This window comes from Toxorhynchites rutilus, chromosome 3 (genome assembly GCF_029784135.1).
Source record: "Toxorhynchites rutilus septentrionalis strain SRP chromosome 3, ASM2978413v1, whole genome shotgun sequence".
Classification (NCBI taxonomy): domain Eukaryota; kingdom Metazoa; phylum Arthropoda; class Insecta; order Diptera; family Culicidae; genus Toxorhynchites; species Toxorhynchites rutilus.
This window is the reverse complement of record NC_073746.1, coordinates 10,069,717-10,085,880: the sequence shown is the minus strand read 5'-3', so window position 1 is coordinate 10,085,880 and position 16,164 is coordinate 10,069,717. Positions and strand designations below refer to the sequence as shown.

General features: G+C 36.5%; 2 protein-coding genes across 2 annotated transcripts; both read left to right on the top strand.

Annotated features, from left to right (window-relative positions):
* Nucleotides 1-5,105: 5,105 nt before the first annotated feature.
* LOC129776793 (globin-like) lies at nt 5,106-6,033 on the top strand. Its single transcript, XM_055782645.1, has 4 exons — nt 5,106-5,251; nt 5,520-5,641; nt 5,720-5,826; nt 5,907-6,033. Exons 1-4 carry the CDS (start codon nt 5,121-5,123, stop codon nt 6,021-6,023), a joined length of 477 nt encoding a protein of 158 aa, XP_055638620.1. The 5' UTR covers nt 5,106-5,120; the 3' UTR covers nt 6,024-6,033.
* A 3,525-nt stretch (nt 6,034-9,558) lies between these two features.
* LOC129776792 (hemoglobin-2) lies at nt 9,559-10,451 on the top strand. Its single transcript, XM_055782644.1, has 4 exons — nt 9,559-9,832; nt 9,889-10,010; nt 10,079-10,185; nt 10,310-10,451. The coding sequence occupies exons 1-4, from the start codon at nt 9,669-9,671 to the stop codon at nt 10,424-10,426; spliced, it is 510 nt and encodes a 169-aa protein (XP_055638619.1). The 5' UTR covers nt 9,559-9,668; the 3' UTR covers nt 10,427-10,451.
* Nucleotides 10,452-16,164: the final 5,713 nt, after the last annotated feature.

Here is a 16,164-nt window from a genome sequence, read left to right as displayed (position 1 = left end):
CATAAACCAAACTTTAATTTGAAACAAAAGTTTCATCGAAATTCGAATTCTAAGTGTGATTTACTTCAATTTACTTTCGGAATTTTAAGTTGGAAAACCCTGTACATTGAATTCGACTCGGTCTGCGTCGCCTAGGCGGCTTGGAGCCGTCTCCTCGTTTTGATGGTGACTTCGCCCCCCTTACATTGACTTCAGAATTAATTTCATTATGGAAAAATAAATTCTTAATAAAAATTGCCGGCGATATTAACACGTAGGTACTAGTATTTGTAGTAAGTAAATCTAGATATAAAGTAAGCAAATAAATATAATATTTAATAGTAAACAAATGAGTTTTTTTTTATTTCATGATTTTTCTCTACAATGGATAATTCCAATGGTACAGATTTTCGATACAGATTTTTTGAATTAAAAGAACAGATGAGAAAGATTTTTTCTCTTCTGGTACAGATTTGAATGTGGCAACACTGTTTAGTAGGGGAAATCAGGGTAAAATCGACTAAGGGTTTCCACATACTTCCAAGACCTCCCATGTTTCACCGACTTCAAATCGTTACGGAACCTCTCTTCAACTATTCATGAACCATTCTACAGTACCTGTTGGGTAGTTTTTGAGTATAACTTGAATGTTAATACAATACAAAAATTGAAGGTGAAATAAATGGAGAGCGGGTGAGATCGACACCTTGTTGGGTTAGAACCGACACCTTTAGAGAAACGAAGAAACGAAGAAACCACAACAAGCAGGTGATGGACAAATTCCTATTCCGAAGTAAAGACGAGAGTTTTGATCCAAGCTTGGGTGAGCATCCACGGAAGATGTGCCGATGAGCGTTGAAGCTCTTATCTTGTGTGTTGTTTTCGACTGGCTATCAGTCCAGCTCTGTCATTTTATCTTCCAAATAAAAGCACAAGGCATCTACAAAATGCAGGGACGCATTTTTCCTGCTAGTGGCAAACAAACCAGGTGTCGGTGTTACCCCGAATGGACTCGAAATTTCAAAACAAAGTTTTCGATCATCGATAATCAACAAAATCACCTACCGTCTCACAAAATACACTGAACAATGATCTAAGATGAATTAGGGTCACAGAAGTATCGAATTTTCCAGAATTTTCCGACTGAAACACTTAAATTCCTCTAGCGAAATTTTACACGGACTAACTCCTGTTTGCTGACCGGTCCTGTTTTGTTGTTTGTTTTGACAATAAAGCAACTTCCGCAGCTGTAGGGTGACTCGGAACTTAAAAAAATGAAGAGTGTGCACAGGGAACATCGAAAAATTTGTTAAAAATTGCTTCTAACTGCAAAAATCAGGGGGTTTCGGTTTTACCCTGATTTCCCCTACTTACTTTGTTCTCCACAACGAAGGAATGTTTAGACGCTGAAGATACTTTGCGAAGGAGGTTATGGTTTTTGGAAATTTTATCATAAAATTTGTCACATTTCAGATCAATGTCCTGTAATCTAAATGAATAGGGAGTTTTTTTTTTTACTAATGTTACTTTGAATCACTGACCATTCAGGAATGGACTTTAACTCTGTAACCCACACCGTCGAACTACACTCCTGATGATTAGACTGTACCAAAACCTGTACTATCGTACTTGAGGCTCACGCAGCGTAGTGGAACGACTTAATGTGCTCGTCTTTGGTCCGTGCTGTTGAGGATGAAATCGTAGGACATGTGGGTAATATAATACTGTGATGTTTCTCCTAAAGCATCCTTCCATTTTCCAATGTAATATCCACATAGAATCATCACAGGTAAATCTGATTTGGAAGAACGTATCCAAATACCGAAACAATGCAAGAATATTAAATTGTAGTCTACTTCTAAATCCATGCTAAATTATATGGTGTAAAAATCAAATTGCTCAGAAGATTAGGGCTTGATAATGGTTTGGTCATAATCGTAGCTATGATTTTCACCTTTAACTGTAAGCACGGGTAATCAGAACATTACAGAACTCACCTTGAACTGTACACGAGTACGCACACCATGTCCACGAATAGCTATGAAGCGCTGACGAACACTTGGACTATTTTTGTGGGGTTATGTATAATCCTTCTGATCTACGACGAATAGTCACAAACGATTGACTGTTGGTTAAATTTTCTGAAGTTAATCAGTCACCAGTCACCGCCGATATTTTCGGCAGAATATGGGAAAGTTAGATCTGATAAAATGTTCTTTACTAACGGTTCATACATAAACGGGTCCACTGGTTTCGGCATCTTCAATGAAAATTCCAGTGCCTCTTTCAAACTCAAAGATCCTTGTTCCGTGTATGTCGCTGAACTGGGTGCGATATACTACACACTAGGGATCATTGAAACATTGCCCATCGACCATTATTTTATTTATTCAGACAGTCTCAGCTCAATAGAGGCAATCCGCTCAATGAAATTTGATAAACGCTCATCTTATTTCCTAACAAGAATAAGACATCTATTGAGTATTAGGGTCGAAAAATTATTCAATATTACCTTAGCATGGGTTCCCTCTCATTGCTCGATTCCGGAGAATAAGAAAGGCTAGGCGCTTCAGAAGGAACACTTTTTGAAAGGCAAATTGCTTATAATGAATTTTTCCACATTCCTCGTCAGTACACGCTCGTAAGTTGGCAGCGCATGTGGAGTGGAGATGAGTTCGGTCGTTGGTTACACACGATTATCCCTAAGGTCTCGACGAGTGCATGGTTCAAGGGATTGAATGTAGGTCGTGATTTCATTCGCGTGATATCTCGGCTTATGTCCAATCACTACAACCTAAACGCGCATCTTTATCGCATTGGACTCGCAGCAAGCAATCTATGTGATTGTGGCGATGGCTACCACGACATCGAGCATGTTGTCTGGTCGTGTATCCGGTTCCATGCTGCCCGCTCTCAGCTCTCCAGAGCATTGATCCTCAGAAATGCCGATGTCAACGTTCAATGATGTTTCCTCCGTTGTATCCCTGTATCATATCCCTCCTATACAATTGATAAACTTTTACTTCGCGGCAATACATACACATACTCTTTACAGATACACAGGTCCAAGGTTGTGCAAGCCACTGATCTGATGATTCTATCCTGGATTCCTCGAGTCAAGAAAGACGCAACCACGCGGGCGTTGTTGATGAACGGTCAGCTGCATCCCAACAGGAAGTATCCCGTGTCGGGCACACGTACAGAGCATTGAAGACTGCAACATCCCAATTATGAGAACACTTGTAATACTAACCTCGAGCCAACCGCGAGTAATCGGTTACATATTACTAACATAGTTGTAAGCAAACATTGTCGAAATATTGAACTCCCGGCCCCGTCAGGCTGACGCCATATGAGACTTAATAAAAATATATATTTTGGATAAAAAAAATCAGTCACCATTTAATATTGGATCCAATTTTCATTAAATCTGACTTTAGAGTTTTAAGTCAAGAAGTAAGAAACACGCGGTGTTTATTCAGAATAAAATACATTATTATTGAACTACTGGTAGCAAATACTTTGCACACTACTTTGATATCCGGTGGAAATCTGCTGTCTAGAGCGAAGATACAACGGACACAGTATTAGGTTCAGTTTACCGTAGTGACACTACAGACCTTCTACCTTCATACCTTCTGTGATAGAGTAGCCCAATCCTCTTGAGAAACCCCAACCCAAATATAAAGAAACATGTACAAGTCGTTCAATGTCTGTTAAATAAAGCAGAACCATGAAAACTATGTTTACGGTGAACGGGGTCATCGTTTCATAGATTGTTTAACCCTCAAGAAACGCAAATGAAAAACTATTTCTTGTTTCAAAGTATGCCGAAGTCAAAGGGTGTTTAGAAATTATTAGGCTCGTTTTTTGTAATAGGCAAACATCGAAAATGAACCAAAAGACGTGTAAGAAAAGCAGTTGTCAAAACTTAACTGTAAATTCTAAATAGCTGTACTGGTCAGCATAAGTGAGAGACATAAGTGCCAACATAAGGCCACAAAAAATCTCGCGATACTTTTTAAACAGACCTCGTATACTGTAACAGTAGTAGGTAAAAAAGACCATTATTCGGAGGTTTTCCAATTCCTAAGTTACCTAAAATTATCTGGTCCACGTTCAGAATTAATGCACCAGCAAACCTCTAATTGCAGGTTTGTTATACTATTATGATTCCACATCCACCGTATTCGATGAAAAGTCCACCTACGTCTTCTGTATATTGCTTGGGAGGACAAGGTATGTTTGATGTAAAGACGGAAACGTTGAAGGAATCGAACACCATTTCCAAAGGGAAATGCCGACAGTGCTTCGCAAATTGAATAGGAAATCGGCGAGAGAGTATTATTTTCGTGCAGGACTTCTTTGGAGGGAACAAAATTCAAATTGACAAACCCCATCCAGAGTTCGATAGACACAGACTGAGGAGAAGCTGCTAATGAATAGTAAGCTGCATCTTATCAGTAGCTCACGAAAGCGTAATTACCTTTCATCTATCTCAATTCATTATATACTTTATGTTGTTGGAAAAATGAAGTTTATGATTCACATTTATATCAATAAAACAAAACCAATACGGGAACGATCTCATACCAGCCGTGAGCATCTATTTGTAAAAAACGACAATACTCCATCTCTCCAGTGCTACAGCCAAGACAATTTTAAAAAATGTTCGGAATGAGATAATTGATGCGTTCAACTTCAAACTAGACAGAACGTGCAAACAATTGATGATATTAGTAGTGGTTCTCTAAAATTGAGTTGTTGGTGACATCAATGTAGTCATTATAGATATCTATTCGTTCGATGAAAGTAAAATACCACTAATGATCGCGTGCAGAATAGCTCAATTATCTCGTTAAAATGAAAAGTATTGCTCCTCATTTCGCTTGACTATATTTCCTCACTGATAGGTGAAAGGAAGGACAAATAAACAGTCAAAAATGTTATTGATCTTTATTACCATTCCTTCCTTGGGGTATAAATAGTGGACTCCCTAAGCATCAGAATAAGTGAAAGCAAAGTAGTAGCAATATAGATTGGTCTTCTCGCGATAAGAATATTTAGTTCTTTTGTCTTTATCAACGTGAGAAAGTAGTTATTCTTGTGTCATTCAAAACACCCGCCTCCGCCTATAGGAAATGTCTGAAGATTCAGATTTCACTACCCCGGATGAAACAGGGCTTACCAAACCACAAAAAGTGGTTTTGTCTGAGGCTTGGAGCATAATAAAGGAAGACATGGTAACACACGGTACAAACATATTTGTCCGGTAAGTAATCTTAATACAGGTCGGACTCGATTATATATAGTGGACCAATTTTTTTCAACAATTATTTTCAAATCCTATACATAGTCGTATCTCAAGAAAACAATTTTTTCATTATTGTATGAATGCCAAACATTAATAGAAAATTGCTTTTTTGTGATTCGATTATGTATTGGATTCGCAAATTAACCTTGAAAGTGAAATTGCGATTATATATAATCGAGTCCGACCTGTACTTAATGATAAAACCACGCGCTTATTATTCGTGTAGTTTCTTCGAAGAGCACCCCAACTACTTGAGCTATTATGATTTTTCACACGACTCGGAAGCTACCGAATTGATGGAAAACAAATCGCTGCATGCTCATGCTTTGAACGTTATGCATCTACTCGGTAAGTGGGCTAAATTTGAAAAATTATGAACCTATGGCTTTTGAATGAGTATTCCATCCTTCTTCCACCAATCTTCAGGAGCATTGATCGATTATGGGTTCGATAATCCTGTTATGTACAAAAGCAGTCTAGCGAAGTCTGTTAAAAACCATAGAAGATATCACGTTACTAAAGCCGACGTGAAGGTAATTATATCTCTCCGAATTGAAAATTTTGCACAAAACATAGCGATTTTTTTACATTTTTTGTTATTCTTTTTTTACAGATAGTTTGTGGCGTAATCACCACGTACTGTATGCAGGCCTTAGAGGATCACAGTTCTGAAATGTTAGTCTCAGCTTTTGCAGCATTCATGGATAGTATTATTGCTGCCTATGATTAACCGGTTTCGACGGAAGCCCACACTGTAGTGCATGAAATCATGTGAATTCGGGGAAAAAAAATATTGTGTTATTACACGTGGTTGAAAGAAATTTTCTAGTGTATTCTGTGTATTTGCTTTGTAGAACGCAAACTTGTGTAAAATTGTGAAGATAATGTTGTTCTGGCATGCACAATATAATTGACTTTAAAGAAATTCATAACCTTGCGAACGTAGTTTTTTGTCTTAATCTTTGTAGTGCCATAGTTAGTGTCACCGAATTTCACGATATATCTTCCCAATAATCAAAAATAAATAAAGGGATAAAAGCAATATCGTATTCATCGATACTAGAGACAGAATGAACAATAAGACCTAGATAGATAGCACTTTAAGAAACGTTGGTTTCTTGTTCGAGAAGCAACCCAAAATTGGTAAGTTATGTAATCATTCTTTCCACAAATCCCCAGCTTGCTAGTGATGAGAATATCACGTTCTTGGAATTTGATAGTATCCAAGATAGCATTAATAATGACTAACTTGAACTAGAAAAAAAATGGAGGTATGCTGCAAGTTCCCTTGAAATACAAGCTTCAACTATCAATCCCTCTGTTAGACCGAAATCCAAACAGTCGTTCAACAGCTGTTTCAGACTCCTTGGAAGTCTTACCACTAAGCGAATTGATTCTTTTTAATAGTATTTTCGGTTGGAAGTCCCGCCTTGATCTCGATAATGAACTTTACCAAGCTGTCATTCTTCGCTATCCAAACACACCTTCCAGCATAAGAGAAAGGATTTCTTTTTTTTTTTTTTTTTTTTAAATGATGATGGTCCCACCTCTTTCCCCTACAAAGGCTTGAGCGGGACGAGTTATCTTATTGATAATAATTGAGTTACTGAGTTTATTACATCATACTAACCAGTAAGCACATTAAATTGAAAAGAAAACGGACTGGTTATCCCGCAGACATAGATTACTAATCGATAGAACAATTTAAGCCTTTGTCTAAAGTATTCATTCCATGGCATGTCGAGAGAATTTCCAACCCGGGAAGACCCTAGACCGATCGGGAATTGAACCCAATGCCTATGTCAGTATTAGCCATGAATTTTCAAGGGAAATCCCGCTTTATCAGATCCCCGGCCACGGCCTGCAATTGCGATCGTTTCCGAGTTCTAGTAGCTGAGCAAACCCAAGCCTTATTCTAGCCGACACTTCAGGCCCATCACTTCACATATCCCAAGGCATGTCAAGAAAATTGACCGATCAGGAATTGAACCCAATACCTATGTCAGCATTAGCCTAGAATTTACAAAGGAATTCCCGCTTCACTGGATACCCGACAACGGTCTGTTAATCGTTTTCGAAACCAGACAGCTGAGCAAACCTAAGCCTAATTCCAGCCGATACTTCAGGCCCTACATTCAACCTGGGGTATAAACGTGTCAACCTGAATCTGCAATGAGATCCGCCACAACACAGAAAAATCTTGATATAATTATCTGTTGAGAAGATGAATGCTTTCATTAAAAAGAATTGTTTTTGCATATGTTCTATCTCAAGTTGTCTATGTGTGCTAACGCGCGCGGGCTCAAACTATTGAAGATTTCACAAATATTGTTTAAGTTAACCATCATCATTATAGTCTAAAGATAAGAAAATACAAATATCCGTTAAACTTCGTCATCTTACACACTAACATTAATTATATGCAGGGTCAAAAATCTAAATCATGCTTCAAAAACTCTTTACAAATACTACGGAATATTCGAAGGCTTGTTGCTGTCTTTGCTTCTTTTGGTAATGTGTTATACAGGCGATATCCTTTATAAAAAAGTGAGTTTTGGGTACATGACATTCGAAAGTTCATGGTTCTGAGGTCACTTGCTTGCCTTGTGTTATATCGGTGCATATCTCTTCCATACGTTATCGTGTTTTGTAAATAGTTCGGTGTCATGCCGCTAACCATCTCATATATGAACGTAAGAGTGCAATATTTGATACGCTGTCCCACTGACATCCATTGTAGGCATTCAAGCATAAATCTTCGTGGAGTAAGTCGATCGCATCTCAATATCAAGCGCATGGCCTTGTTTTGAACAATTTGCATTCTATTCATTTGCCTCTTATTTGCGAGAAATAGCACAGATGCACAATAATCGAAATGTGGAGCGATCAATGCTTTGTAGATGGTAATTTTACTTTCAAAGGTCAAGAATCGATTAATTCTACAAAGCACTCCATATTTTTGAGCTGCCTTCTTTATAGTATAGTTTATATGTTCGTCGAAGCGCAGCGTTTCGTCAAGAATAACGCCAAGATATTTGATTGAAGTCGTTCTTTCCACAGTTTGCCCATCGATAGTTATACTAAGACTATCACTGTCAAGATTGCGTGTCGATACTACCATATACTTTGTTTTGCTAATATTTAACTTAAGTTTTTTCCATCTCAACCATTCGTCTAAGTTTTGCAGTTCACGGTTCATCTTGACGAAGCAATCTTGCAATGTCTCAGCAACAATGAATATCACTGTGTCGTCAGCAAACAAGTTTACGTCACTGTCATTTAACACCTGTTTAATGTCATTAATATAAAGCAAGAAAAGCAGCGGCCCCAGAACACTTCCTTGAGGTACACCCAGATTCACTGGTCCCGCCGATGATTCACTGTCCCTGTAAATAGTGATTTGTGTTCGCCCGTTCAGGTAACTTTCAAACCAGTTCAATACAGGTCCAGTTACATTATAATTGGAAAGCAAATCAAGTAATTTCATTCGATCTACTGTTTCAAAAGCCCTCTTCAAGTCAATAAATACAGCCAATACTATTTTTTTCGTTTCGATAGCCTGTTTCCATTTCAGGAGTAATAAATTGAGAGCCGTTTCACAATAGTGGTTTTTCCTGAACCCTGACTGTTCCTCAACCAGAATTCCATTTTTCGTTATATGTTCCAACAGTTGGTCTTTGATAACGATTTCGAGGATCTTTTCGTATAATGGCAACATATTCACTGGTCTCCGGTCTTCTGGCTTGGACGATTTCGGATTTTTTGGAATCGGTATAACAACAGATTTCTTCCAAGTATGAGGGCATTCGCCCCGAAGCATAGATTCATTTATTATATATAGTAGATTTTCTTTGATTAGATCAAATGCATCTACTAATACGGTTTTATTGATATTCTCAACACCTGCACAGTTTTTCAAATCCATTACTACCTTCCTAAGAGTTTCCATGTTGATAGTTTTAAAGCATCTCAATTGTGAAGACAGGCCAGGGAAAACAAAATTCAGTCGATTTGATGGAGCTACAATACCATTGTGGATTTCTTCCACACTTGAAGTGAAAAAATTGTTGAGTTTCTCTGCTGTTATATTGTTATTTTCCTTTTTACCGTCAAACTCAATGTCGATATCCTTTGCTCCCTGTTTCTAGCCTTCCCGATCTTCTAAGTGCATAAGAGTTCCAAGTCTAAGACGAATTGTCTCTCTAACATCTTCGTTTCACCAAGGACCCTGTTTGCTTCTGGGAATTGTTCAATCATAGCAACGATTGTCTAGAGAGGTGGAAATTGACAGGTGTTGTAAAAATATACTCTTCACTTTACCAAACCCAAATTACCTTAAAGAACAGAATAGTGTGGAACCCGGATTCATCTTGCAATGATGTCCCTATCTGAAATACACGAAACCGACCAAAACCCGGATTTCACCACAAACAAGCCGGACGAAACGGGGCTTACCAAGCCACAGAAAGTGGCTCTGTCTGGAGCTTGGCGCTTGATGAAGAAAGACATTGTGTCTCATGGGAGGAATATTTTTGTCCGGTAAGCGGCAATTACTCAATATTAATAATGTTTTAATTTACTCATCATTCATGAAGGTTTTTTGAAGAACATCCGAAGTATATAAGTTATTTCGACTTCTCACAAGACTCGGAAGCTACTGATTTACAGGACAATAAATCGCTGCACGCTCATGCGTTGAACATGATGAATTTCATTGGTAAGGCGATTTGTTCTTTATTGTGTCAATGATGTGACTCTACCCATCTTTCTTCGAAACCATTTTAGGAGTATTGATCGATTATGGACTCGAAAATCCCGTTATGTACAAATGCAGTTTAGCGAAGTTTGTCAAAAACCACCAAACGCACAACGTCACAAGAGATGATATAAAAGTAATTTTTATTAATTATTGAGAATATCTCCAAGGTTTACTACTAATATCGTCCCCTAATATTCCCTCGTGTACCAGTATTAAACAAAGTGTACATATCAGATATTTATGTTTTCTTTTCACAGGTACTTTGTGACGTAATTATCGCGTATTGCCTGCAGACATTGGATCATCACCGTTCCAAAACGTTAGATGCAGCGTTCGCAGCTTTCATGGAAAGTTTGGTGGCCTCTTATAATTAATCAGTTCTTCTGTAGATATACATGGTAGTGCATAAATTTTTGAGAAACTGAAATTGGGTTATAATTTGTTTTCCTATGTACAAAATAAATAATATAGAAATGTATCATATCAACTTGTATTGGGACCTAGGATGATTTGGTGGAGGGAAGAATAAAATAAAAATGGTAGTCCAGAGAACATGAATCCCATTGGTAGAGGTAAAAATAAAGTAGTCCATTGAAATGAATGGTAGTTTATTTTACTGGAAACAGAAATTCGCAACGAAATTGTTCCAAACTTTATTGTTATAAAAACATGAACATGGTCTATTGCGAATTCGAATTAAAGTGGACGTATCTGAAAAAACAATCTGTATGAAAATATCAACAGAGATGTTACTTTTTCGACCAATACCCAATCAAAATGGGCTACCCAACCGGAAACCTCATTAAACTGTCCAAAACTACGACCCAATGTTAATCAATAATAATAATATTTTCGCCGCAGAGTACAAACATTCTTCTTCTTCTTCTTCAATGGCACTAACGTTCCTAGAGGAACTTCGCCGTCTCAACGTAGTATTACTTGCATCATTTTTATTGGTGACCGGAATAAATCGCCACAGTAAACAACTGCAACAGAAACAACCGCTTAGAAAAAGTGTAGTAGGCTAGAAATATTTGGCGCGGGAAAAACATCATGTGCCTCACATTTCTATTATAAATTTATTCTCTTGTTCTCGTTTTTCGAAATTTATTCTGAGGACAATGTAATGGGGACGAAGTCCCCATTTGGCGAGGATAAGGAATCGAGGCGGCCCATGCCGCCAAGATGACGCAATCCGAGTCCACCGCCGACCCGCCGTCGGAAGCGGCGGTGTCTCGCACGCAAACCTGGGATCCACTGATTGCCCGGTTAGTTTGAAACATAGGATACGATCCTTTAGCAATGTCCGACCGAGCTCTAGCGAGCGTCGGACGGTATACGTCTGCCCGGGGCGTTACGTTTGCCTGGGGCGATACGTTTGCCCGGTTAATTCTTGTTTTGAAATACAATACCGCGCCACAATATTTATAGCCTACTACACATTTTATAAGCGGTGGTTTCTGTTGCAGTCGTTTTCTGTGGCGATTTATTCCGGGAACCATATTTGATTTCGTTGGAAAGTTACAGCCAAAAGTATGAAGTCACCTCAAGGGATATAGTATTGCTGTACGAATTTTGAAACGCGTTTTTCTCGAAACCATGTTATTTCAACTGGTGGTATCGATATCGTAGGATCTGCTCGACCGAATAGGCCCTTGAATTTTTTATCAGCAATTTTTTACATGAATTATCTAAGGCGTTACATAGCCGTTTTTTGATACCTCATTTTTCAAATCGCTAATTAGAGATTTTTCATGAAAAATATTTAATTTTTAACAAAAATGGCCACCGTTTTGGCAATTTTTCGAATTTTCAAAAACCCCTATGTTACCCTTTAGGTATTGTTCTAAAGTAAAATATTCATTGGGATTTGTTCTACGATGTCACGTTGCTTCAGAACCGATACCAACAGCAAGGTACTTTCGTCTGTAGCATCCGAAAAAAATCCACGATTATTCATTATTTCCCGACCTTCCAGACAGGGGTCCCGCTTAGGCCCTTTTGATTTCGATAGATAACATTCAGTAATATTTCAAATGTATCAGAGAACTCATTTTAACAATTTTTTATATAAATGCAAAAAACGTGTCCATGTCACCCCACACAACATGCTAAAATTAAAATGCAATTAATTTCATTTATTGTTATCAAACTTACAGTTTCGCTGCATCAAATGTTTCCTCTTCTGTAGGCGAACCGAACTTTACTGCACAACACACGAAAAGTTTGTTTGATCAGCGGGAAAAACCTTAAAACCACGATCGAAAAAATCACATTTTTTTTACAATCATCTTGCTGTGTTCATGCTACCATTTCCTTCCATCTGTCGAATTTTACCAAAGTTTTTTTACGCTAGTTACATACGGTTCATTAATAAAAGAAGATGACATTATAAAAAATCCAAGTTGAGCCGTACTTTTTGAGATAATGGGGCGGTCCAAATCACCCCGTGTCACCCTAACCTTCAGCCTCCAATTTTCAGTTTAAACTTGTCGGAATTTGCTTTGCTTCATTGTAGTTCCGTGAATTCTAACAAGTGTAAAGTGTTAATCGCGATTTTGACAATCATTGGAAGAGCATTCATGCCAATTCTAGAGCAGCTCACTAAAACCTTTAAAGAGTTTTTTTATCCCATTTGTTTATTTATTTAGGCTCATTAGCATTTTAGCAGTAACAGAGGCCGGATTTTTATCGTGTACATGTTACATGTTTCATTTTCAGACCTAAGATCATTCCTCCTGTACCATTGCATTTGTTACATTACACAGTAGCTATTTAAGCGTAAGAGAATTCCTTCTGTTCTTCCATTGTTCAGTAAGACCTCCGGACAGCGGAGACAGTTGATATGATTATTTTTGTGTTATTTATAGCACAATAGCCCCATGGATATGGATAGAGAGAGGCCAGGATTCCGACACTGGATCGATCTCCATCACTGATGATTGTTGGGTGGACGTAGTTATTCTATAACAACACAAAGATGGTCCCTGAGTTTTGAACTCACGATCGATCGCTTAGTAAGCGAACGCGCTACCAATGTGGCTTTTAGAGAGGTTCCACGAAACAATTTTAATTAGTTTCAATGTTCTGTGTATCAGCTTAATTGTGATTAGGTAGACTGCACACTCAAGCCAGTAATTACGGAATGAGCTCAGAACGACGTTGAGTTGTGACGATAGAGAAAAAGGAAACTCGCTATGCATAATAGTTGGGCCTTCCCGGCTCCCGTGTCCAAACGATGGTCTCCACATATACCCAGCTGGGAGCTTCTAAAGGGTCATCCATTAGCGACTTGACAGTTTTGTGTCTTCGTGTGAACGAAGCCTTAAAACATTTAAATAATCTGTCAATGTCAAAACATTAGTCAAAATCAGCATTTTCATCATGGTGAAGTACGGAAGTTCGGAGTCGATGTATACTTTATGAGCGCTTCTCCATTTTCGACCGTGATAATCGTCCTCTAGTAGACATAGTATAGGACTCAAAACTAAGTAAATCGTCGATTGGGTTTCCGTAATTAAGAATAACCGTCTCAATACGCTTCTAGAACAATCCACAGGTTATGATAACATTCATCGGCTATTTATACAAGCAGAGAGCTGATGTATCGGTTGTAAAATTGTGTGATGTAGTCATCTACGAAAGCGTTCAAGGGTCCCGTATCGAGCTAAAACGAAGGTAATGTGGGACGTGAGTATGGCTTTCGATTGATAAAATTGGAGAAAATGGTAACCGTGTGGACAGCAACGAGGGAATGATTTCGGACCGAGAGTAGTCGAATGAAATTGAAAGCAACAATAGATGGAAAGCTTCATTGATGAAACGGAAGTTCAGAAATAGTCTCATGATCCAGAATATGGTCGAAGTCATCATCAATCACCTGTAACTGGCAACACCATCTCAGATAGCAGTGAAACGTTGTGGTTGTAAAGACATGGGTCATTTAAGAAACTTTACATACTTAAAATATTCGAAAAATAACTAGGCAACATTTTGGAAAAAGCCAATTTGTTTTCTTAAATTTTTACAGAAAATTATAACATAAAAACTATTATACCTACAAAATTCATGTCAGAGGATGAAATGTAGATTTTTTTTTAATTTTTACGAAAAAAATACCAAAAATTTTTTGGAACAAAAATTCGCTGAAAAAAAATATTATTTTAAAAATTCAAATTCAGTTTTCTCAAAAACGTATTTTTTTTTTAAATTCCCAAAAATATATATATGAATAGCCTTAAAATTTGCAACAAATCGTCCATACATCGAAAGAAGGGCACTTTTAAAAAAGTTTTTCTAACACCAACTTTTTTATATTTTCTTTGAAAAAAATGCAACTAATCCTAATTTTGTTTAAAGTCAGAATAGCGATATAGTGTATTCAACAAAGTTTTAGATCTTGTTAAACTGTGAACTTTTGTCGAAGACGTCAACTTTCTATCTTTTATAGTTTTTAGAATGTAAGTCATTTTTTTATGAAGACTCCTAAAAAAAATTATATTTTGCTCGTAACATTTTTGTGTGTAAATTCTCATGTTTGACATGTTCTTGACATGTTTCCAAATAGAGAAATGTTAGCAGAGCATGTAAATAGCGATAATTTATACATAAAAATATTACAAATTAAACATTAATAGTATATTTTCAAAAAAAATAATGAAAAAGTTGTTGTTCGAATAACTTTTTCCGTGTAAATGTGCCCATCGTCCGATGTATGGAAAACTTGTTGGAAATTCAAAGGGCTTTTTATTTCTATTTTTTCAGAATTTTAAAGGCATATGTTTTCGAGAAGAATGAATTTTATTTTCGAAATATTTTTTTACATGATTTTTTTCTCCAAAAAATTCTTTGATAATTTTTAATGAAAACCTAGGTAATTTCCTACATTTCATTCTTTGACCATCTTTTTGTAGTTGTTATAGTTTTTAAGTTAAGTTTTTTCGAAAAAAAAGTTGAAATAACTCAAAATTAAAAAAAAACTACAAAAAAATATCAGGCCTACAAAATTTTAGTCAAAGAATGAAATGTAGGAAATTATTTTGGTTTTTATTAAAAATCATCAAAAAAATTTTTGGAAAAAAATTTCATTGGAAAAAAATATTTTGAAAATTAAAATTCATTTTCCTCGAAAATATATTCATTCACAATTCTGAAAAAAATAGATATAGATAGCCCTTAAAATTTCCAACATGTTTTCCATACATCGGACGATAGGCATCTTTACATGGAAAAAGTTTTGTGAACAACATTTTTCATGTTTTTCTTTGAAAACATGTTATTAACTTTCAATGCGTAACATTTTTTTTTATAAATTATCGCATTTTAAATGCTCTGCTAACTTTTCTCTATTTATAAACATGTCAAGAACATGTCAAACGTGAGAATTTACACACAAAAAAGTTACGAGCAAAACATTATTTTTTTCAAGTCTTCATACAAAAAATGACATATATTCCAAAAACTATAAAAGATAGAAAGTTGATGTCTTTGACAAAACTTTATATTTTAACAAGATCTAAAACATTGTCGAATACACTATATCGCTATCTTGACTTTAAACAAAATTAGGATAAGTTGTTTTTTTTTCGAAGAAAACATGAAAAAGTTGTTAGAAAAACTTTTTCCCTGTAAAAGTGCCCATCTTCCGATGTATGGACGACTTATTGGAAATTGCAAGGGCTATTCATGTATATATTTTCGGGAATTTAAAAAAAAACGTTTTCGAGAAAAATGAATTTTAATTTTTTAAATAACTTTTTTGTCAGTGATTTTTTTTTTCCAATTTTTTTCTTGTGAAAATTAAAACAATTTCCTACATTTCATTCCTTGACATGAATTTTGTAGGTATCATAGTTTTTAAGTTATAATTTTTTGTAAAATATTATGAAAAAAATTGGCTTTTTCCAAAAAGTAGTCCAATTGTTTTTCGAATATTTCAAGTATGCAAAGTTGCTTAAATGACCCATGTATGTACACCCACAACCTTTCACTACTATCTGAGATGGTACTGCCATCTCCTAGGACTAGTTGGTATGAAATTCGTCTAGAGGCGAATGAATTTCGCGGTTCTAGGACTACGTAAACATGAGATGTGCAATAATTTCAGAGGGAA

Excerpts from the sequence above, each read along its gene's own strand:
- LOC129776793 (XM_055782645.1), top strand. The coding sequence starts at position 5,121 with ATGTCTGAAGATTCAGATTTCACTACCCCGGATGAAACAGGGCTTACC. Across the intron at positions 5,642-5,719 it reads GAACGTTATGCATCTACTCG|GAGCATTGATCGATTATGGG; the intron begins GTAAGTGGGCTA and ends ACCAATCTTCAG. Across the intron at positions 5,827-5,906 it reads TTACTAAAGCCGACGTGAAG|ATAGTTTGTGGCGTAATCAC; the intron begins GTAATTATATCT and ends CTTTTTTTACAG.
- LOC129776792 (XM_055782644.1), top strand. The coding sequence starts at position 9,669 with ATGATGTCCCTATCTGAAATACACGAAACCGACCAAAACCCGGATTTC. Across the intron at positions 10,011-10,078 it reads GAACATGATGAATTTCATTG|GAGTATTGATCGATTATGGA; the intron begins GTAAGGCGATTT and ends AAACCATTTTAG. Across the intron at positions 10,186-10,309 it reads TCACAAGAGATGATATAAAA|GTACTTTGTGACGTAATTAT; the intron begins GTAATTTTTATT and ends TTCTTTTCACAG.